We start from the raw sequence: 15,225 nt of genomic DNA on the forward strand, positions 1-15,225 counted from the left end.
TATTTTTCTTAAAATGTAATTCTGTGTTTCATGGTGAATGCATCATTTAGCACGCTAGTAGGCTGTTATCACGAAGACTGATCTCTATAGGTAATCAAATGCAAAGTTCCTTGCAAGTATCTGATCCACTAGACTGAAAATACTGTTTATTTACTTGTGTACTTCTGAAATAAAACGAGTTTTACATTGTCTGAAACTATATCGGAAATTGTTTCTACTGAAAATTTAAGATATTCTGTAAAAAACTACAGTTACGAAACGTAGTTATAATGTTCAGTACAGATTACGAAACATCTCAGATGCAGAAGGATGCGGAATAAACCGACTGTGATCTTGGAAGAGAAAGTATCTCGGATTCGCAACAAGTGAACAGAGCAAACAAAACCACTACAAGGGTAAGCAATTCTCGTATAACAGTTTGCTTTTGGTGTCATTTTCCTTATGCTTTCCCAGATAGTCTACCAGTTTTATATCTGAAGAACGTCTATAAATTATGAAGTGGTGCCACTGTTTCTGATTTAAATGTCTGGCGATTTTTTTTCCGCTTGAAACTTTTACGTGCTGCGGTACGTAAGGTCATAACTTGTAAATGACACAATTACCCTCCTCGTCGGAGCTTGTATTCAATACATGAGAGGTTATCTATCTTTTAGATTATTGGGTTGTTAAGTTTATTTATATTATATGACAGGGACCGAACAGGAGAAGAAGAGACTAAATTAATCATCCATAGAATGCTTCAATATTACTTGATAATTCAGAACACACCTCCACCGCTGCAAATATTCACAACAGTGTTTGTATTGCTATATAAAGGGTATCTTCCGAGCCAATAGACTAAAAGGTCGAGAAGAATGCAAAAGCGGTCATTCGTTCTCCGCCTTCAGTTGATCTCACTTCTCTTGGTTACCGAAGGTATTTGATTAGGAACACAGATACTGAACGGTACTACATTATAAAAGAGCAAGTGCACTGGAATAGAGTTATTCGGTACCTGTTTCGGCTTTGTGTTGGCAAAACGATACAAATGTATCGACGAGAAGGTATGATAAAGCCACTGTCTTGGACAGAAAGTGGGCAATCAGTCCTAAAACTGAATATCCGTCACCTGTGGCTCTTGGGAGTGTGGCCGATGGATGATTCTTCTTCTGTGTTCAAACTGTACACCGGCTTCACATTCGCAGTGGGTGTCTGGAGCGTTGCGGAATGCCTGTTGGCTGTTTACTTCAGTTGGGGCCACATTGAGGAAACTACTCTAGTGTTGATATTCACTTCGACGTGCAGCTGCGGCATCATCAAGATTGTTTTCTTCGTGCGCAACCCGCAGAGCTACAGCCTCATGGTGCGGGAAGTGGCTGGTCTCATGGCGCTACAGAACGGAGCCAGCTCCAAGGACCCCGCGCTGGCGGCCATCCTACACGACTCCCACAAACACGCGTTCCGCATTACTAGGGGCATGCTGCTCTTCATGTTCTCGCAGTGCTTCATCTGGTATCCTATCCCCATTGCTGCGCACGCAGGAGAGCGACGTCTGCCATTTTCACAGCACGGGTGGGACAACAACAGTAACTTCTACGAACTCTCTTACACTCTGCAGTGCGTGTCTGGTCTGTACATGAGCCAGATCAGCTTCGGTCTGGACTGTCTGTTTGCGTCCATCATGATCCTCGTGGCTGCACAGCTGAAGATCCTCAGAAGACGCATTTTAAAGTTGCACAAGGAAGTGATCTCTGCCGATGGAAACGATAGTTTTTGTCGGTGGGCTCAGATGCCGGCAGATAAATGCTATGATAATATGTACGAAAGATTGTGCCTTTGCATCGACAGCCACCAAAATATTCTCAGGTACGCTATATTAGTTAATTGTATATTAAGAAGTATGTTGCAATTCAGAAAGAATCATACGATTTCACAAATGTCTTCCACATGAATGATAACAGAATTGAGGTACGGATTTTACCTGACGTGTCGAAAGTGAAATATTACTTTGGCGTTGGGCGTAAAATGCCATTCCATATGCTTGTCTGTATTGGTCACCCTGAAGCTCCTTGGTCGCTTGCTCGCCCTCACGTTCATTATCCAGCGGTCGACGAGTCCAGGTAGTGAAACACAGCAATAAACGGCGTTTACTGTGCTCTGGTGTTCAGGTCCATTGAGGTAGTTGTAATTGTGCTCCGTAATTTTCTTAGGAATGTTAAGTTGTCTGCGGATCTTACGATCCAGTGTTTGATTTCAAGGTTGCGTGGTCGGACGGTATGTGATATTTGTGGAGGAAATTGTGAAAGACTAGACCGCGACTGCACGCCTCCCTTGCCCAGTTTGTACGCCACACAGCAACAGCAATGGATGTGGTAACTCCTGACATGCTCGCGAACGTATGATACGAGTTTTTACTCTCGTCTGCATTTTTACCATGCTTCCAGTGAAGAGCATATGAAACATACGTGAAAGCTGAATGAAAGTTTGGAACCCCCCCCCCCCCCAAATAAAAAATGTGAAGAGTACCCTAGGGTTGTATGAGCACTCACGTAAAGGGTACACGATTTTGAATTAGGATGAAGTTATTTAAAGTGCGGCTGGTCCCGGCGGAGGTTCGAGTCGTCCCTCGGGCACTCGGCCACGGGTCAGTGTGTTTGTCCTCAGGATAATTTAGGTTAAGTAGTGTGTAAGCTTAGGGACTGATGACCTTAGCAGTTAAGTCCCATTAGATTTCACACACATTTGAACATTCTTGAACAAGTTATTTAAGAAAAACTGTTTATGATATTTTTAATCAGCTCACTGGTTAGATCAAATGTAAACAGTAGTTTTGAAACTAACTTGATATTCTCCCAAATTCAACCATATGATACGTATGTACAGTATGAAGGAGAATTTAAATAGTCACTATCGCCATGAGTGGACAAGAAGTGTTCATTGCTCTTGCATGTAACCTGAGCACTTAGCTGTGTGAAACTAAAGAGGTTAAAGTGACGTATGAGGCTAGATAAAAGAGAAATATTTCATTTCTTAGGTACCGTTATAGTGATTTGATAAGTCTGGTACAGAAGCAAGAAAAACAGTTTGCTTAATATACAAGTTACCCTACTTCTCGACATACTCTTCTCTGAGGGTACACACAAATTCCAGCTATCCCCCAGCGTTTTCATCCCACCAGAAGAATAGGTGCTGTCAAACACAGCAAAATAGTAGTTGACTGCAACTACTGATTCGCTCAAAATTTCTTCCCATCAAGTCAGAGATTTAGGTCAGAGAAGAAATGTTCAAATGTGTGTGAAATCTTATGGGACTTAGCTGCTAAGGTCATCAGTCCCTAAGCTTACACACTACTTAACCTAAATTATCCTAAGGACAAACACACAATACCATTCCCGAGGAATGACTCGAATCTCCGCCGGGATCAGCCGCACAGTACATCACTGCAGCGCCCTAGACCGCTCGGCTAATCCCGCGCGGCTTGTCAGGGATGAGAGAGAAGGCCTTGGGGATAAATCTGCTGAATAGGGTTGATGAGGTACCAGTTCAAAGCCTAATTCATGCAATTTCGCTATTGTTATCGTTGGGATGGTGTATTATCCTGATGAAAGGGTTCTTTTTTGAGTGTCAGCCTTGGTCTTTTTCCAGCCAAGGAAAGTTTCAATGACACACTAATACAGCATAATAGGGTCCAATTATGGTTTTGCCTATTTCCAAGTAATTATTTTTGGAATTATTCCTTGTTAATTCCCCCCCCCCCCCCAAAAAAAAGGACATCACCTTATCAGTTGAAAAATGGCCTTTGCATTCTTCAGTGCACTTCCAACAGCCTTCTTCCTTTGTTTCGACTATGTTGTATAATGATGGATCCGGGTTACATCAAATGTACAAAATCGGCTCAAAACGTCTTGCAGATTGCGATTAAACACCGCCAAGCATTATCTAGAGATGTTGTGCCTGATGCGCTTTTACTCGACTGTGAGCAGACGCAGCACCCACCTCGAACACATCCTTTTCATTGTCAATATTCCGAGCAGGATATTATGAACTCGCTCAGGTCAGATGTTAACAGCCTCAGTAACCACAACAATTTTTCTTCGGCGGTCTTGCGTGGCCACGGATTGTGGTGACATCAATTGGACGCCGGAGCACGTTGCGTGTCCAATGCTTGTACAACCAATACAATAATCTAAAAGTAAACGTATTCAATGATGGTGCAGAGTCCGAGTGAAATACATCTAATTCTGTTCTGCTTTTTGCGGCAGCCTAGTCGTTTATAAGAAAATGTAATTACAGGTCCCGGCGGAGGTTCGAGTCCTCCCTCGGGCGTGGGTGTGTATGTTTGTCCTTAGGATAATTTAGTTTACGTAGTGTGTAGGCTTAGGGACTGATGACCATAGTAGTTACGTCCCATAAGATTTCCCACAGATTTGAACTTTTTTTTTTGTTAATAACAACACGAACTCGGTTTATTCCTTTTTCAGTCATAGTCGACACACTGATCAATTGAGATGGCTGCCAGCAACGAATTCTACCCTTCACTTTGTTGAAATTCTTTGTAGGATCCTTACCAACAACGAAGGCTCAAAGAAAATATCCCGTTCTTCTAGGGAAATTTATCAGACTTATCAAACCACACTTTTAATAGTAGTAGGGTGTTAGTAACAGACTGTGTTTCGACGATCAACTGCATTGTTGGGCTGCGAAACATTACTTTTATGAATTCAATGGCAGTGGACGAGCAGTTTACTACAATCGTGTTCCTGTGGTCTACAGGAAGTTGTCATTCACATTGTACTACAGAAAATAGAAGACAGTGGTGCTGCAAATTTATGTGCTCGGCAAATTGGTTCAGTCAGCTGCGCAAGCTTTCAAAGCAGTACCTGTCTGAGTCCACAAACAATACCATTCGCTCGTTCCGTTGCGTTATCGACACTGGATAATGCTGCTGCGCACAATCTCCGCCACTTTCCATACGGTTTCGGGGAAGAACTCGCCTGTAGTATATTACGGTTTGCTGCTGCTGAGCTGCGTTTTCACGAAACTTGTTTGACAGCTACAGCACAGAAGTTAAAGGTAAGAAAACTGTTTTCCACTGATATACTGCAAGAAAGCGTTCCGTAGTAATTTTTATATACAGAGTGCTAAAAAACTGTACAGACGGAATTCGAAAGGGTGCAGAGGGTGTTTTGAGAGAAAAACTGTAGATAGGGACCGGTGTCCGGAAATGTCCAACGATGCAACCGATCGTCGAAGTTATAGATACTGGCGCCGGCCGCAAGGCCACCCCTTTGTCTGCTGACGGATTGTAGAAGAAGCGCCTCACGATGTTGCTTGTTATTCAGTGATCACGACTGAATGCCATAATCGATAATGGAGAAGACGGAGGTAGTTGCTTCACAGACAGTTCTTGCTGTATGAATGCTATGTTAGTGGATGACGGTTTATGATACTGATTTCCAACTGCAGTTTATTTTTCTCCTGTATAATGATGAACATTGGAGATTTTAGATGCTTCCAGGGGAAAAATTTACCGTGGACGAAAACCTGTTTCCAAAACCGTCAAACACTGAAACAACAGACTATCGCATTCATAGACGACCAGGCCTGTCTACGGAGCAGCTAGCTCCAACGTCTCCGTTGGCGAACGTGGCAATCAATCGCAAACACTTTATAACAAACAACATTGCAGGATGTGCAACCTATGGTCCGTCAGTGTGAAAAGTTATGCTTGCCGCTGAAGGAGTAGCCTAGTGATAGGCGCTGTGGCATGTACACTCCTGGAAATTGAAATAAGAACACCGTGAATTCATTATCCCAGGAAGGGGAAACTTTATTGACACATTCCTGGGGTCAGATACATCACATGATCACACTGACAGAACCACAGGCACATAGACACAGGCAACAGAGCATGCACAATGTCGGCACTAGTACAGTGTATATCCACCTTTCGCAGCAATGCAGGCTGCTATTCTCCCATGGAGACGATCGTAGAGATGCTGGATGTAGTCCTGTGGAACGGCTTGCCATGCCATTTCCACCTGGCGCCTCAGTTGGACCAGCGTTCGTGCTGGACGTGCAGACCGCGTGAGACGACGCTTCATCCAGTCCCAAACATGCTCAATGGGGGACAGATCCGGAGATCTTGCTGGCCAGGGTAGTTGACTTACACCTTCTAGAGCACGTTGGGTGGCACGGGATACATGCGGACGTGCATTGTCCTGTTGGAACAGCAAGTTCCCTTGCCGGTCTACGAATGGTAGAACGATGGGTTCGATGACGGTTTGGATGTACCGTGCACTATTCAGTGTCCCCTCGACGATCACCAGTGGTGTACGGCCAGTGTAGGAGATCGCTCCCCACACCATGATGCCGGGTGTTGGCCCTGTGTGCCTCGGTCGTATGCAGTCCTGATTGTGGCGCTCACCTGCACGGCGCCAAACACGCATACGACCATCATTGGCACCAAGGCAGAAGCGACTCTCATCGCTGAAGACGACACGTCTCCATTCGTCCCTCCATTCACACCTGTCGCGACACCACTGGAGGCGGGCTGCACGATGTTGGGGCGTGAGCGGAAGACGGCCTAACGGTGTGCGGGACCGTAGCCCAGCTTCATGGAGACGGTTGCGAATGGTCCTCGCCGATACCCCAGGAGCAACAGTGTCCCTAATTTGCTGGGAAGTGGCGGTGCGGTCCCCTACGGCACTGCGTAGGATCCTACGGTCTTGGCGTGCATCCGTGCGTCGCTGCGGTCCGGTCCCAGGTCGACGGGCACGTGCACCTTCCGCCGACCACTGGCGACAACATCGATGTACTGTGGAGACCTCACGCCCCACGTGTTGAGCAATTCGGCGGTACGTCCACCCGGCCTCCCGCATGCCCACTATACGCCCTCGCTCAAAGTCCGTCAACTGCACATACGGTTCACGTCCACGCTGTCGCGGCATGCTACCAGTGTTAAAGACTGCGATGGAGCTCCGTATGCCACGGCAAACTGGCTGACACTGACGGCGGCGGTGCACAAATGCTGCGCAGCTAGCGCCATTCGACGGCCAACACCGCGGTTCCTAGTGTGTCCGCTGTGCCGTGCGTGTGATCATTGCTTGTACAGCCCTCTCGCAGTGTCCGGAGCAAGTATGGTGGGTCTGACACACCGGTGTCAATGTGTTCTTTTTTCCATTTCCAGGAGTGTATCTTCAAAGCTCGTTAGCGTCATTGGATGACATTTACGGACATGGGTTCTCCTCGAAGTTTGTCGGCATCATTTTGTAACACACTGTATATCTATACATCTATTCTCAAGAAGATGCTTTATAATGCTTCGCAGAAGGTACTTTGCTACCTCCCCAGTTCCTGTTCTACTTGCGAACGATGTATATGAAGAACAATTTCTGATGAGCATCGGTGTGCGCACGATCTCTGTAATTGCATCTGGATGGTTATTTCGCGAGATGTGCCAAGGGTATGGCAGTGTGTTGGTTCTCGGAACATACACTCTTTTAGCTGTAACAGTAAATCACACTGTGAAGCGCAGGCACACACTGGCCCTTATGTAGGATCTGGAAACAGGGTTGTAACAACGACTCCATGACGCTTTCATGATTACTAACTGAAGCTCTGAGACGTTGGACGCTGCTCTTCTTTGGTTGATATCTATTTACTCCATCAATTGTATTTAGACTATGCCGCAGAATGACGTATTTCTCTAGACTTTATGTACCATATTCGTACTGATGCACTTACAAAAACGCAAATCATCAGATGGTAAATGGTATATTACCTTTACACTATAGTGATTATGTTGTACTAAGCAGTTCACAGCGTAAAATATACCGAAAAATGGTTCAAATGGCTCTAAGCACTATTGGACTTAACCTCAGATGTTAAGTCCACTACACATAGAACTACTTAAGCCTAACTAACATAAGGACATCACACACATCCATGCCCGAGGCAGGATTCGAACCTGCGGCCGTAGCAGCTGCGGGGTTCCTGACTGAAGCGCCTAGAACCTCTCGGCACACAGCGGCCGGCACAAAATACCGAGGACAGAAAGTCACAGAATAAGAGGTATTAAAATTATTTGCGCGACATATAACTATCAAAATTGTGGACTGTGCGGCTGGTCCCGGCGGAGGTTCGAGTCCTCCCTCGGGCATGGGTGTGTGTGTTTGTCCATAGGATAATTTAGGTTAAGTAGCGTGTAAGCTTAGGGACTGATTAACTTAGCAGTTAAGTCACATAATATTTCACATACATTTGATCATATCAAAATTGAGCATTAACGCATGACGCGATGACGTGGAAGATACGGCGAATTTATTAATATTATTTGAAATTCGTACGTAGTCGGTGATAACAGCAAGCCGCAACCGGATCGTTCTTCGTGGGGCACCTTGTTATTGGCTCTACCGACCTTTCGGTTGCTCACTGTTCGTCTTCCGTTAGTCAGTAGTTCGCCAGACAAGTCGATGGACAGGTGAAGTGAATGCCATGTTGATGCCTCTGGTTTCCGTATCTGCTCAACCTATTCCGGAATGTTAGACGAAATACGAAAGCAAGTGAGCGAGATTTTTCCCATTCTAGAACCAACTAGTAAGTAATTAATTTCTGATTTACAACACTGTCTTTTCTATACGATTGGACATAAATAATTCAGTTGCTAAGATGTGAGTTGGTGTGTATGCTTCTGTCTTGTTTGTAGTTGTCGAGATACTGAATGGTAGTGGTAAAAAGACCGCCACACATGATGTACACAATTACAAATTTAAGTATTACTTAATAGTGAGGGCAGAACTGATTTCTGAATTGGTTTCACTGCAAAATGAAAGAATTACATGTCAGTTCATGGTTTCACACATGGGTATAATAGTGGTTGCAAGTTAGTGTAACTGAGGAAATTTACGGTGAGGAATGTTCTCAGATATATCTACAAGATGCATTTTGTGAGATTATTGCCATTAACATAAAAACAGAAAGTATTAGTTGTGAACTGGAGGTGACTTCAGGTCAAAAGGCCCATTGCTCTCTTTATGTTCGTAAACTGGCCATTTCTTCTAGCCTCATTATGGAAATAATCTGCTTACTTGCGCTCTTAGTGTATATTTATTCATGTTTAAATTACGATCCTAATGTAAACATATTGAAAACGTATGCTCTTAAGTCACGTTTACTTAATTCAATTTTATGACTGGATTCATTTTTGTACTTTCCTCATCCAGCCATTTCTCTCTCTTACCCTCTCCCCCACTCCTCTAGGAGAATTGGGTGAGCTGTGTTGCTAAGAATTCAACCTCACCATCGTTCCGAAATGTGGTGTACCACCACCACTAATATGGGTGTTGGAGCCACCATCATAAAATAGACATTTGTGCTCCGTTACCTTGATTGAACACCATGAAGAATATGCATCACCATCAGCACCAGCAAAGATTAGCCGCTGACAATTTATGACCAGTTCCCATTGCTATTCGCAGTTTTGGGGCATTTTGTTAGAGTTTTGGCCAGCATTGCCCAGTATTTCAGATACCCACTTTCAGCTAATTTTGAAGGTCGTCGTCCAAAGACACAAGCAGGTGATTCTAAATGTGAGATTTTTAATGTTAAACAATTACCACAATGCGTTATTTAAGTAAATACACTTCGATGAACATATTTCGAACTCGGGACCTTTGCCTTTCGTGGGCAAATGCTCTACCATCTGAGCTACCCAAACACGACTCAGATGGTATGGGACTTGCCCGCGAAAGGCAAATGTCCCGAGTTCGAATCTCGGTACGCCACACAGTTCTACTCTGCTAGAAAGTTTCATTACTGCTTCTGACGGGACGAAGATCCTAAAATTACATCGAAATTACGTACACACATAAAATTAAAATTACACAATAAGTAACAATATTGATTATACGTAATACTTGTACATTACATTGCGTCTTACATACAAAATAATTACAATCCAACATAAGCGACGTTAATAGAAGACAGAGTAAGAAAAACGCAAAAAAAGAAAAAATGCATACTGACTTCACTAATCTTTTACAGAACACTAAACGATTAGCAGTAGTAGATGAACAAGACAATAATATACGCTAAATGAGCCCGTTACAATACAGCAATGATTTCTGAAGAGATTGATTATAGTGTCTTCTGATGTGGTGGGGCGGTTCGTACTGGCTTTTATAGAAGAGATGCTTCAGTCCGGAACGGCGCCACTGCTACGGTCGCAGGTTCGAATCCTGCCTCGAGCATGGATGTGTGTAATGTCCTTAGGTTAGTTAGGTAAAGTAGTTCAAAGTTCTAGGGTACTGATGACCTCAGATATTAAAAGTGCCATAGTGCTCAGAGCCATTTCAATCATAGGAGAGATGCCTCAGTTTCTGAGTAAACGGTAGCGCACTTCCTGTGGAAGTTTGCACTTACCAATAACATCTATGTCATTGTTCCAGGTTCGTCAAGCACCTGCAAGTTACCATGAGCCCCATAGCAATGACGCAGTTTGCGAGCAGTGTAGTCATCGCATGCATGGCACTCTTTCAATCGACTTACGTAAGGCCACGAATTTCATGTTTTACTGCATGTGATCATAGGTAATACCCGCTACTAACAACTAAGTACTCTATATCAGCTTACGTGTTATTATTTTGGTTTCTTCATGATCTCTTTGCAAAACCGAAGATACTTACAAAATGTTTTAAAAATTAAATGCTCTTTCGTTAGAATGGCAACATGCTAAACGAATGGGGAAGTGCAGTAGGCACATTTTTCTTGTGTTGTAGTTCACGGCTTCCTGCTGTTTTGTGTTTAGTCGAAATGTCATGACCGCTCTCATTAAAAACGTAGATGTATGATCTGTATTACGTAAACCACTCGTCGCAGTGGATGGGTGATTATAGTAGTTATTTCCAGAAAATACTGCGCCTCATACTATCGAATATCACAACCGTAAATAAAAACTCATGCTGGATGGAACAAACAACATCTTTTATTTATCAGACAGACAGGGAGATTTTCTGCCCATAAAATGTACGGAACTTGCTTCAATCCCCTAAGGTGATGAACCAAAACACTTTATCGTTATTATTATTATTACCATTAACAGCATTATTAATCTTACTAAGTAACAACTTTCTCTGTGCATAAACCCCTGAACAAAGGCAGAACATGCTCGAAACTTTATGCTTTATATTAAATTAAATATGAAACAACTAAAAGTGACTGGTAGCAGGAAATAAAATAAAAAGTTTTGACCATTGCCCACCGCGAGAATGAGTATCATCCGTTGGCACTGCTGCCACGTGGAGCGATAAGGAAAGTAGACAATCGCAGCAAATACGAATGGAAAATCTGTCCGATGATGACGAGGTCCCATTCTCCGAGGAGCGTAGGGGACGATGCGGGAGACCGTAATGGGGATGAATGATGATGATGGAGACGACAAAACACCCAATCATTTCGAGGCAGGGAAAATCTCTGACCCCACCGGGAATCGATCCCGGGACCCCGTGCGCGGGAAGCAAAAATGCTACCGCAAGACCACTACGTACGGATGACGACACGGGCCGAAAGTGGGAAAATCTACTGACGGAGTCATTTTCGACAAAGGACGATTGTTGTGGCCCTTTGCACGTTAACGAGCATTTCGGAAACGGCGCAGCTGGTCTGCTGTTAGTGTCCAGTGTCGTGAGCATCTGTGGGAAGTAGTAGAAGTATGGTGAAACAACGAGTAGGCAGACGGCCACCTCTCATCACAGCAGAGGAATATCAGAGGCTTGTCCAGCGTGTGGCAGATCTGACCGCTGAGTTCAGAGCTCTTACAGGCGCTAGTGTTCCAGAGCACACAGTTCAACAGCCACTGCTGAACATGCGACATGGCAGAAGACGATCCCTCTTTCTTCACGTGACGGCCCAATGACGCTGTGAATTAAGTTTACAGTGGGCGTGGTTTTATTGAGTGCGTAGCACGGATCCTTGGAACCGGGTCGCCTGTTTGAACCACATTTTCGTTATATCAGGTCAGAGGTCGTCTTCAGATACGGTATCATCCAGGCGAACGGCTGTTTGTTTAAACATGCTCAGCGCCACAGACTCAGCACAGTGCGCGGCGGTATTATTTTATGGGGTACATTCACTTGGGATTCCTTGGAACATTTGCTAGTAATCCAGGACTAGATGAATACCTTTGAGGCCGCCTTGCATCCCTTCATACTCGATGTCTTCCCCAACAGTGATAGCACTTAGGATAACCCTCTGTGCCACAGGGACCGGTTAGTGTTACAGGAGCGTGATGGTGGACTCGCACTGACGCTTTGACCACCAACCTCGCCTGATCTGAAACGGATGGAACGTATCTGGAACATTACCAGGTTTCAGATATGCTCACCAACTATCGACTCATGATTTACGACAATATCGTGTTCTGCGCGTAGACATCTGATCCCTCTCACCTATACAGCCTACCAACGACTTATCAAATCATGGTCATGCAGAATCGCTGCTGTGTTGCGCTCTCAATCTTGTCCAACATATTATTGAACAAGAGCCATATTCCTATTTGTCGAATACAGAATTTTTATTTACAAAATACAAGTTAATTTTTGCAGAGAAGAAATAGCAACGGGCCTGTTTTGATAACGTTATTTATTCAAATAAAAAGCATTGTTACCTGTTTATAACTGAAAGGCTCATAATCAGAAGGCTTGTGTATAGTAAGACACATATTTGTTGTAGTGTGCGGAACTTTTCAATTATTATTCCCCCTAGCAGTGAAAGTTCCTTGGGGTCTCAGTACCTTACAACGAAAATGTGTCATACACCGTCTGTTGAACTGAAATAGTGCCTTTTAACGACTGTAGACAAGTTACGATGTGAAAATGTTTTAATAACTTAAGTCGGTAACACGCACCATTGCGTTACGCCGGCCGCTGTGGTCGAGCGGTTCTAGGCGCTTCAGTGCGGAACCGCGCTGCTGCTACGGTCGCACGTTCGAATCCCGCCTCGGGCATGGATGTGTGTGCGTCCTTAGGTTAGTTAGATTAAAGTACTTCAAAGTTCTAGGGGACTGATGACCTCAGATGTTAAGTCCCATAGTGCTTGGAGCCATTTGAACCATTATGTTGCACAGCTGGCTGGTTTGCTGGTGCAGTAACGAAGGATATGGAAAGCACTATTTCATAATTTATGTACAAACATAATGTAAAGCACGACTCAAACACACCAGAAAGTTTTGCCACATTGAAGGACGTATACTAAGATGGTGATAGCACAGTCCTATCTGTGCCAAATATTATCCACTCTTAGGGATAATTTGATATATTCATTGACGTGACAGGAGAAATTTACAGATTACAAACAGAATACTTACAATTTATATTAAATTAGAAGTGATTACAATTAAGACAAACAAATAAAGAAGCAAATTTGCTATAAAATGTAACTGCCGTGACATTTTGTGAGTATTATGGTGTACATAGGGAACAAAGCACATGTGAGGACTAAATGTATATAAATAAATATTAGAACAGTGGACACTACTCTGAAAAATGATAGCTAGTTAAAGATACCGTATGACTAACCAAGCTACAATACACTGAAGAGCCAAAGAAACTGGTATACCTGCCTAATATCGTGTAGGTCCCCGCGACAAAACAGAAGTGCCGCAGCACTACGCGGCATGGACTCAACTAATGTCTGAAGTAGTGTTGCAGGGAATTCACACCACGAATCCTAAAGGGCTGTCGACAAATCCATAACAGTACGAGGGGGTGGAGATCTCTTCTGAACAGAACGTTGCAGGGCATCCAAGAATTGGTCAATAACGTTCATGTTTGGGGAGTTTGGTGGCCAGCGGAAGTGTTTCAACTCAGTAGAATGTTTCTGGAGCCACTCCGTAGCAATTCTGGACGTGTGGGGTGTTTCATTGTCATGCTGGAATTGCCCAAGTCCGTTGGAATGCACAATGGACATTAATCGATGCAGGTGATCAGAAGGGTGCTTACGTAGGAGTCACCTGTCAGATTCGTATCTAGCAGGGGTTCCATATCACTCCCACTGCATACGCCCCACACCATTGCAGAGCCTCCGCCAGCCTGCACAGCCCCGTGCTGATATGCAGGGTCCATGAGTTTGTCTCCATACCTGTACAAATTCATCCACTCGATATAATAAACAAGACTGTTCTGACCAGGCAACATCTATCAAGTTATCAACCTTCCAATGTCGGTATTGACGGATCCAGGCGAGGCGTAAAGCTTCGTGTCGTGCAGTGATCAAGGGTACACAAGTGGGCCTTCGGGTTCGAAAGCCCATACAATCGAAGTTTCGATAAATGTTTCGCACGCTGACACTTGCTGATGGCCCAGCATCGAAATCTGCCGCAATTTGCAGAAAAGTTGCACCTCTGTCACGTTGAACGATTCCCTGCAATCGTCGTTGGTTCCGTTGTTGCACGATCTTTTTCGCCCGCACCGATGTCGGAGATTTGATGTTTTACCGGGTTCCTGATATTCACGATACCCTCGCGAAATGGTCGTGCAGGAAAATCCCCACTTCATCGCTACCTTGGAGATGCTGTGTCCGCCGGCCACGGTGGCCGAGCCGTTCTAGGCGCTTCAGTCCGGAGCTGCGCGCCTGCTACGGTCGCAGGTTCGAATCCTGCTTCGGGCATGGATGTGTGTGATGTCCTTAGGTTAGTTAGGTTTAAGTAGTTCTAAGTTCTAGGGGACTGATGACCTCAGATGTTAAGTCCCATAGTGCTCAGAGCCCAGATGCTGTGTCCCATCGCTCGTGCTTCGACTATAACACCACGTTCAAAGTCATTTAAATATTGATAATCTGCCAGTGTAATTGTAGTAATCGATGTAACGACTGCGCCAGACACTTGTTGCCTTATACAGGGGTTGCCGACCGCAGCTCCGTATTCTGCCTATGTACATATCTCTGTATACGCATGCCCTTTGCAGTTCAGTGTATTTTATGCACTGTTTCATGTTGGGTTAGTGCCTTCATATTGTTATTTTCGGAGGCGGTAGTGTTTAGTTTAAAATGGAAATTAGAACTGATTACCATAGAGACAAACAAATACAGAAAGCAGTTGGTTATAAAATGTTACTACAGTGACACAATGTAAATATTAAAGAGTACCCAGAAAACAAAATAAATCTTCAGGGATCGGTTTACATAAATAAATATTACAGAAATAGACATTATATTAAAATATGAAAGTAGTTGAAGGTATTGTACGACTAA

At 44.1% G+C, this 15,225-nt stretch overlaps 1 protein-coding gene across 1 annotated transcript in view; it reads left to right on the forward strand.

Moving 5' to 3' along the window:
* The first annotated feature begins 1,045 nt into the window (after window positions 1-1,045).
* Window positions 1,046-15,225, forward strand: part of LOC126419481 (odorant receptor Or2-like) — a 48,726-nt gene continuing 34,546 nt past the window's right edge. The window contains exons 1-2 of the mRNA XM_050086670.1: window positions 1,046-1,845; window positions 10,428-10,527. Of these exons, the coding sequence (XP_049942627.1) occupies window positions 1,046-1,845; window positions 10,428-10,527 (900 nt within the window). The remainder of the gene's footprint in view (window positions 1,846-10,427; window positions 10,528-15,225) is intronic.

The sequence above is a fragment of the Schistocerca serialis genome, chromosome 9, assembly GCF_023864345.2.
Source record: "Schistocerca serialis cubense isolate TAMUIC-IGC-003099 chromosome 9, iqSchSeri2.2, whole genome shotgun sequence".
Taxonomy (NCBI): Eukaryota; Metazoa; Arthropoda; class Insecta; order Orthoptera; family Acrididae; genus Schistocerca; species Schistocerca serialis.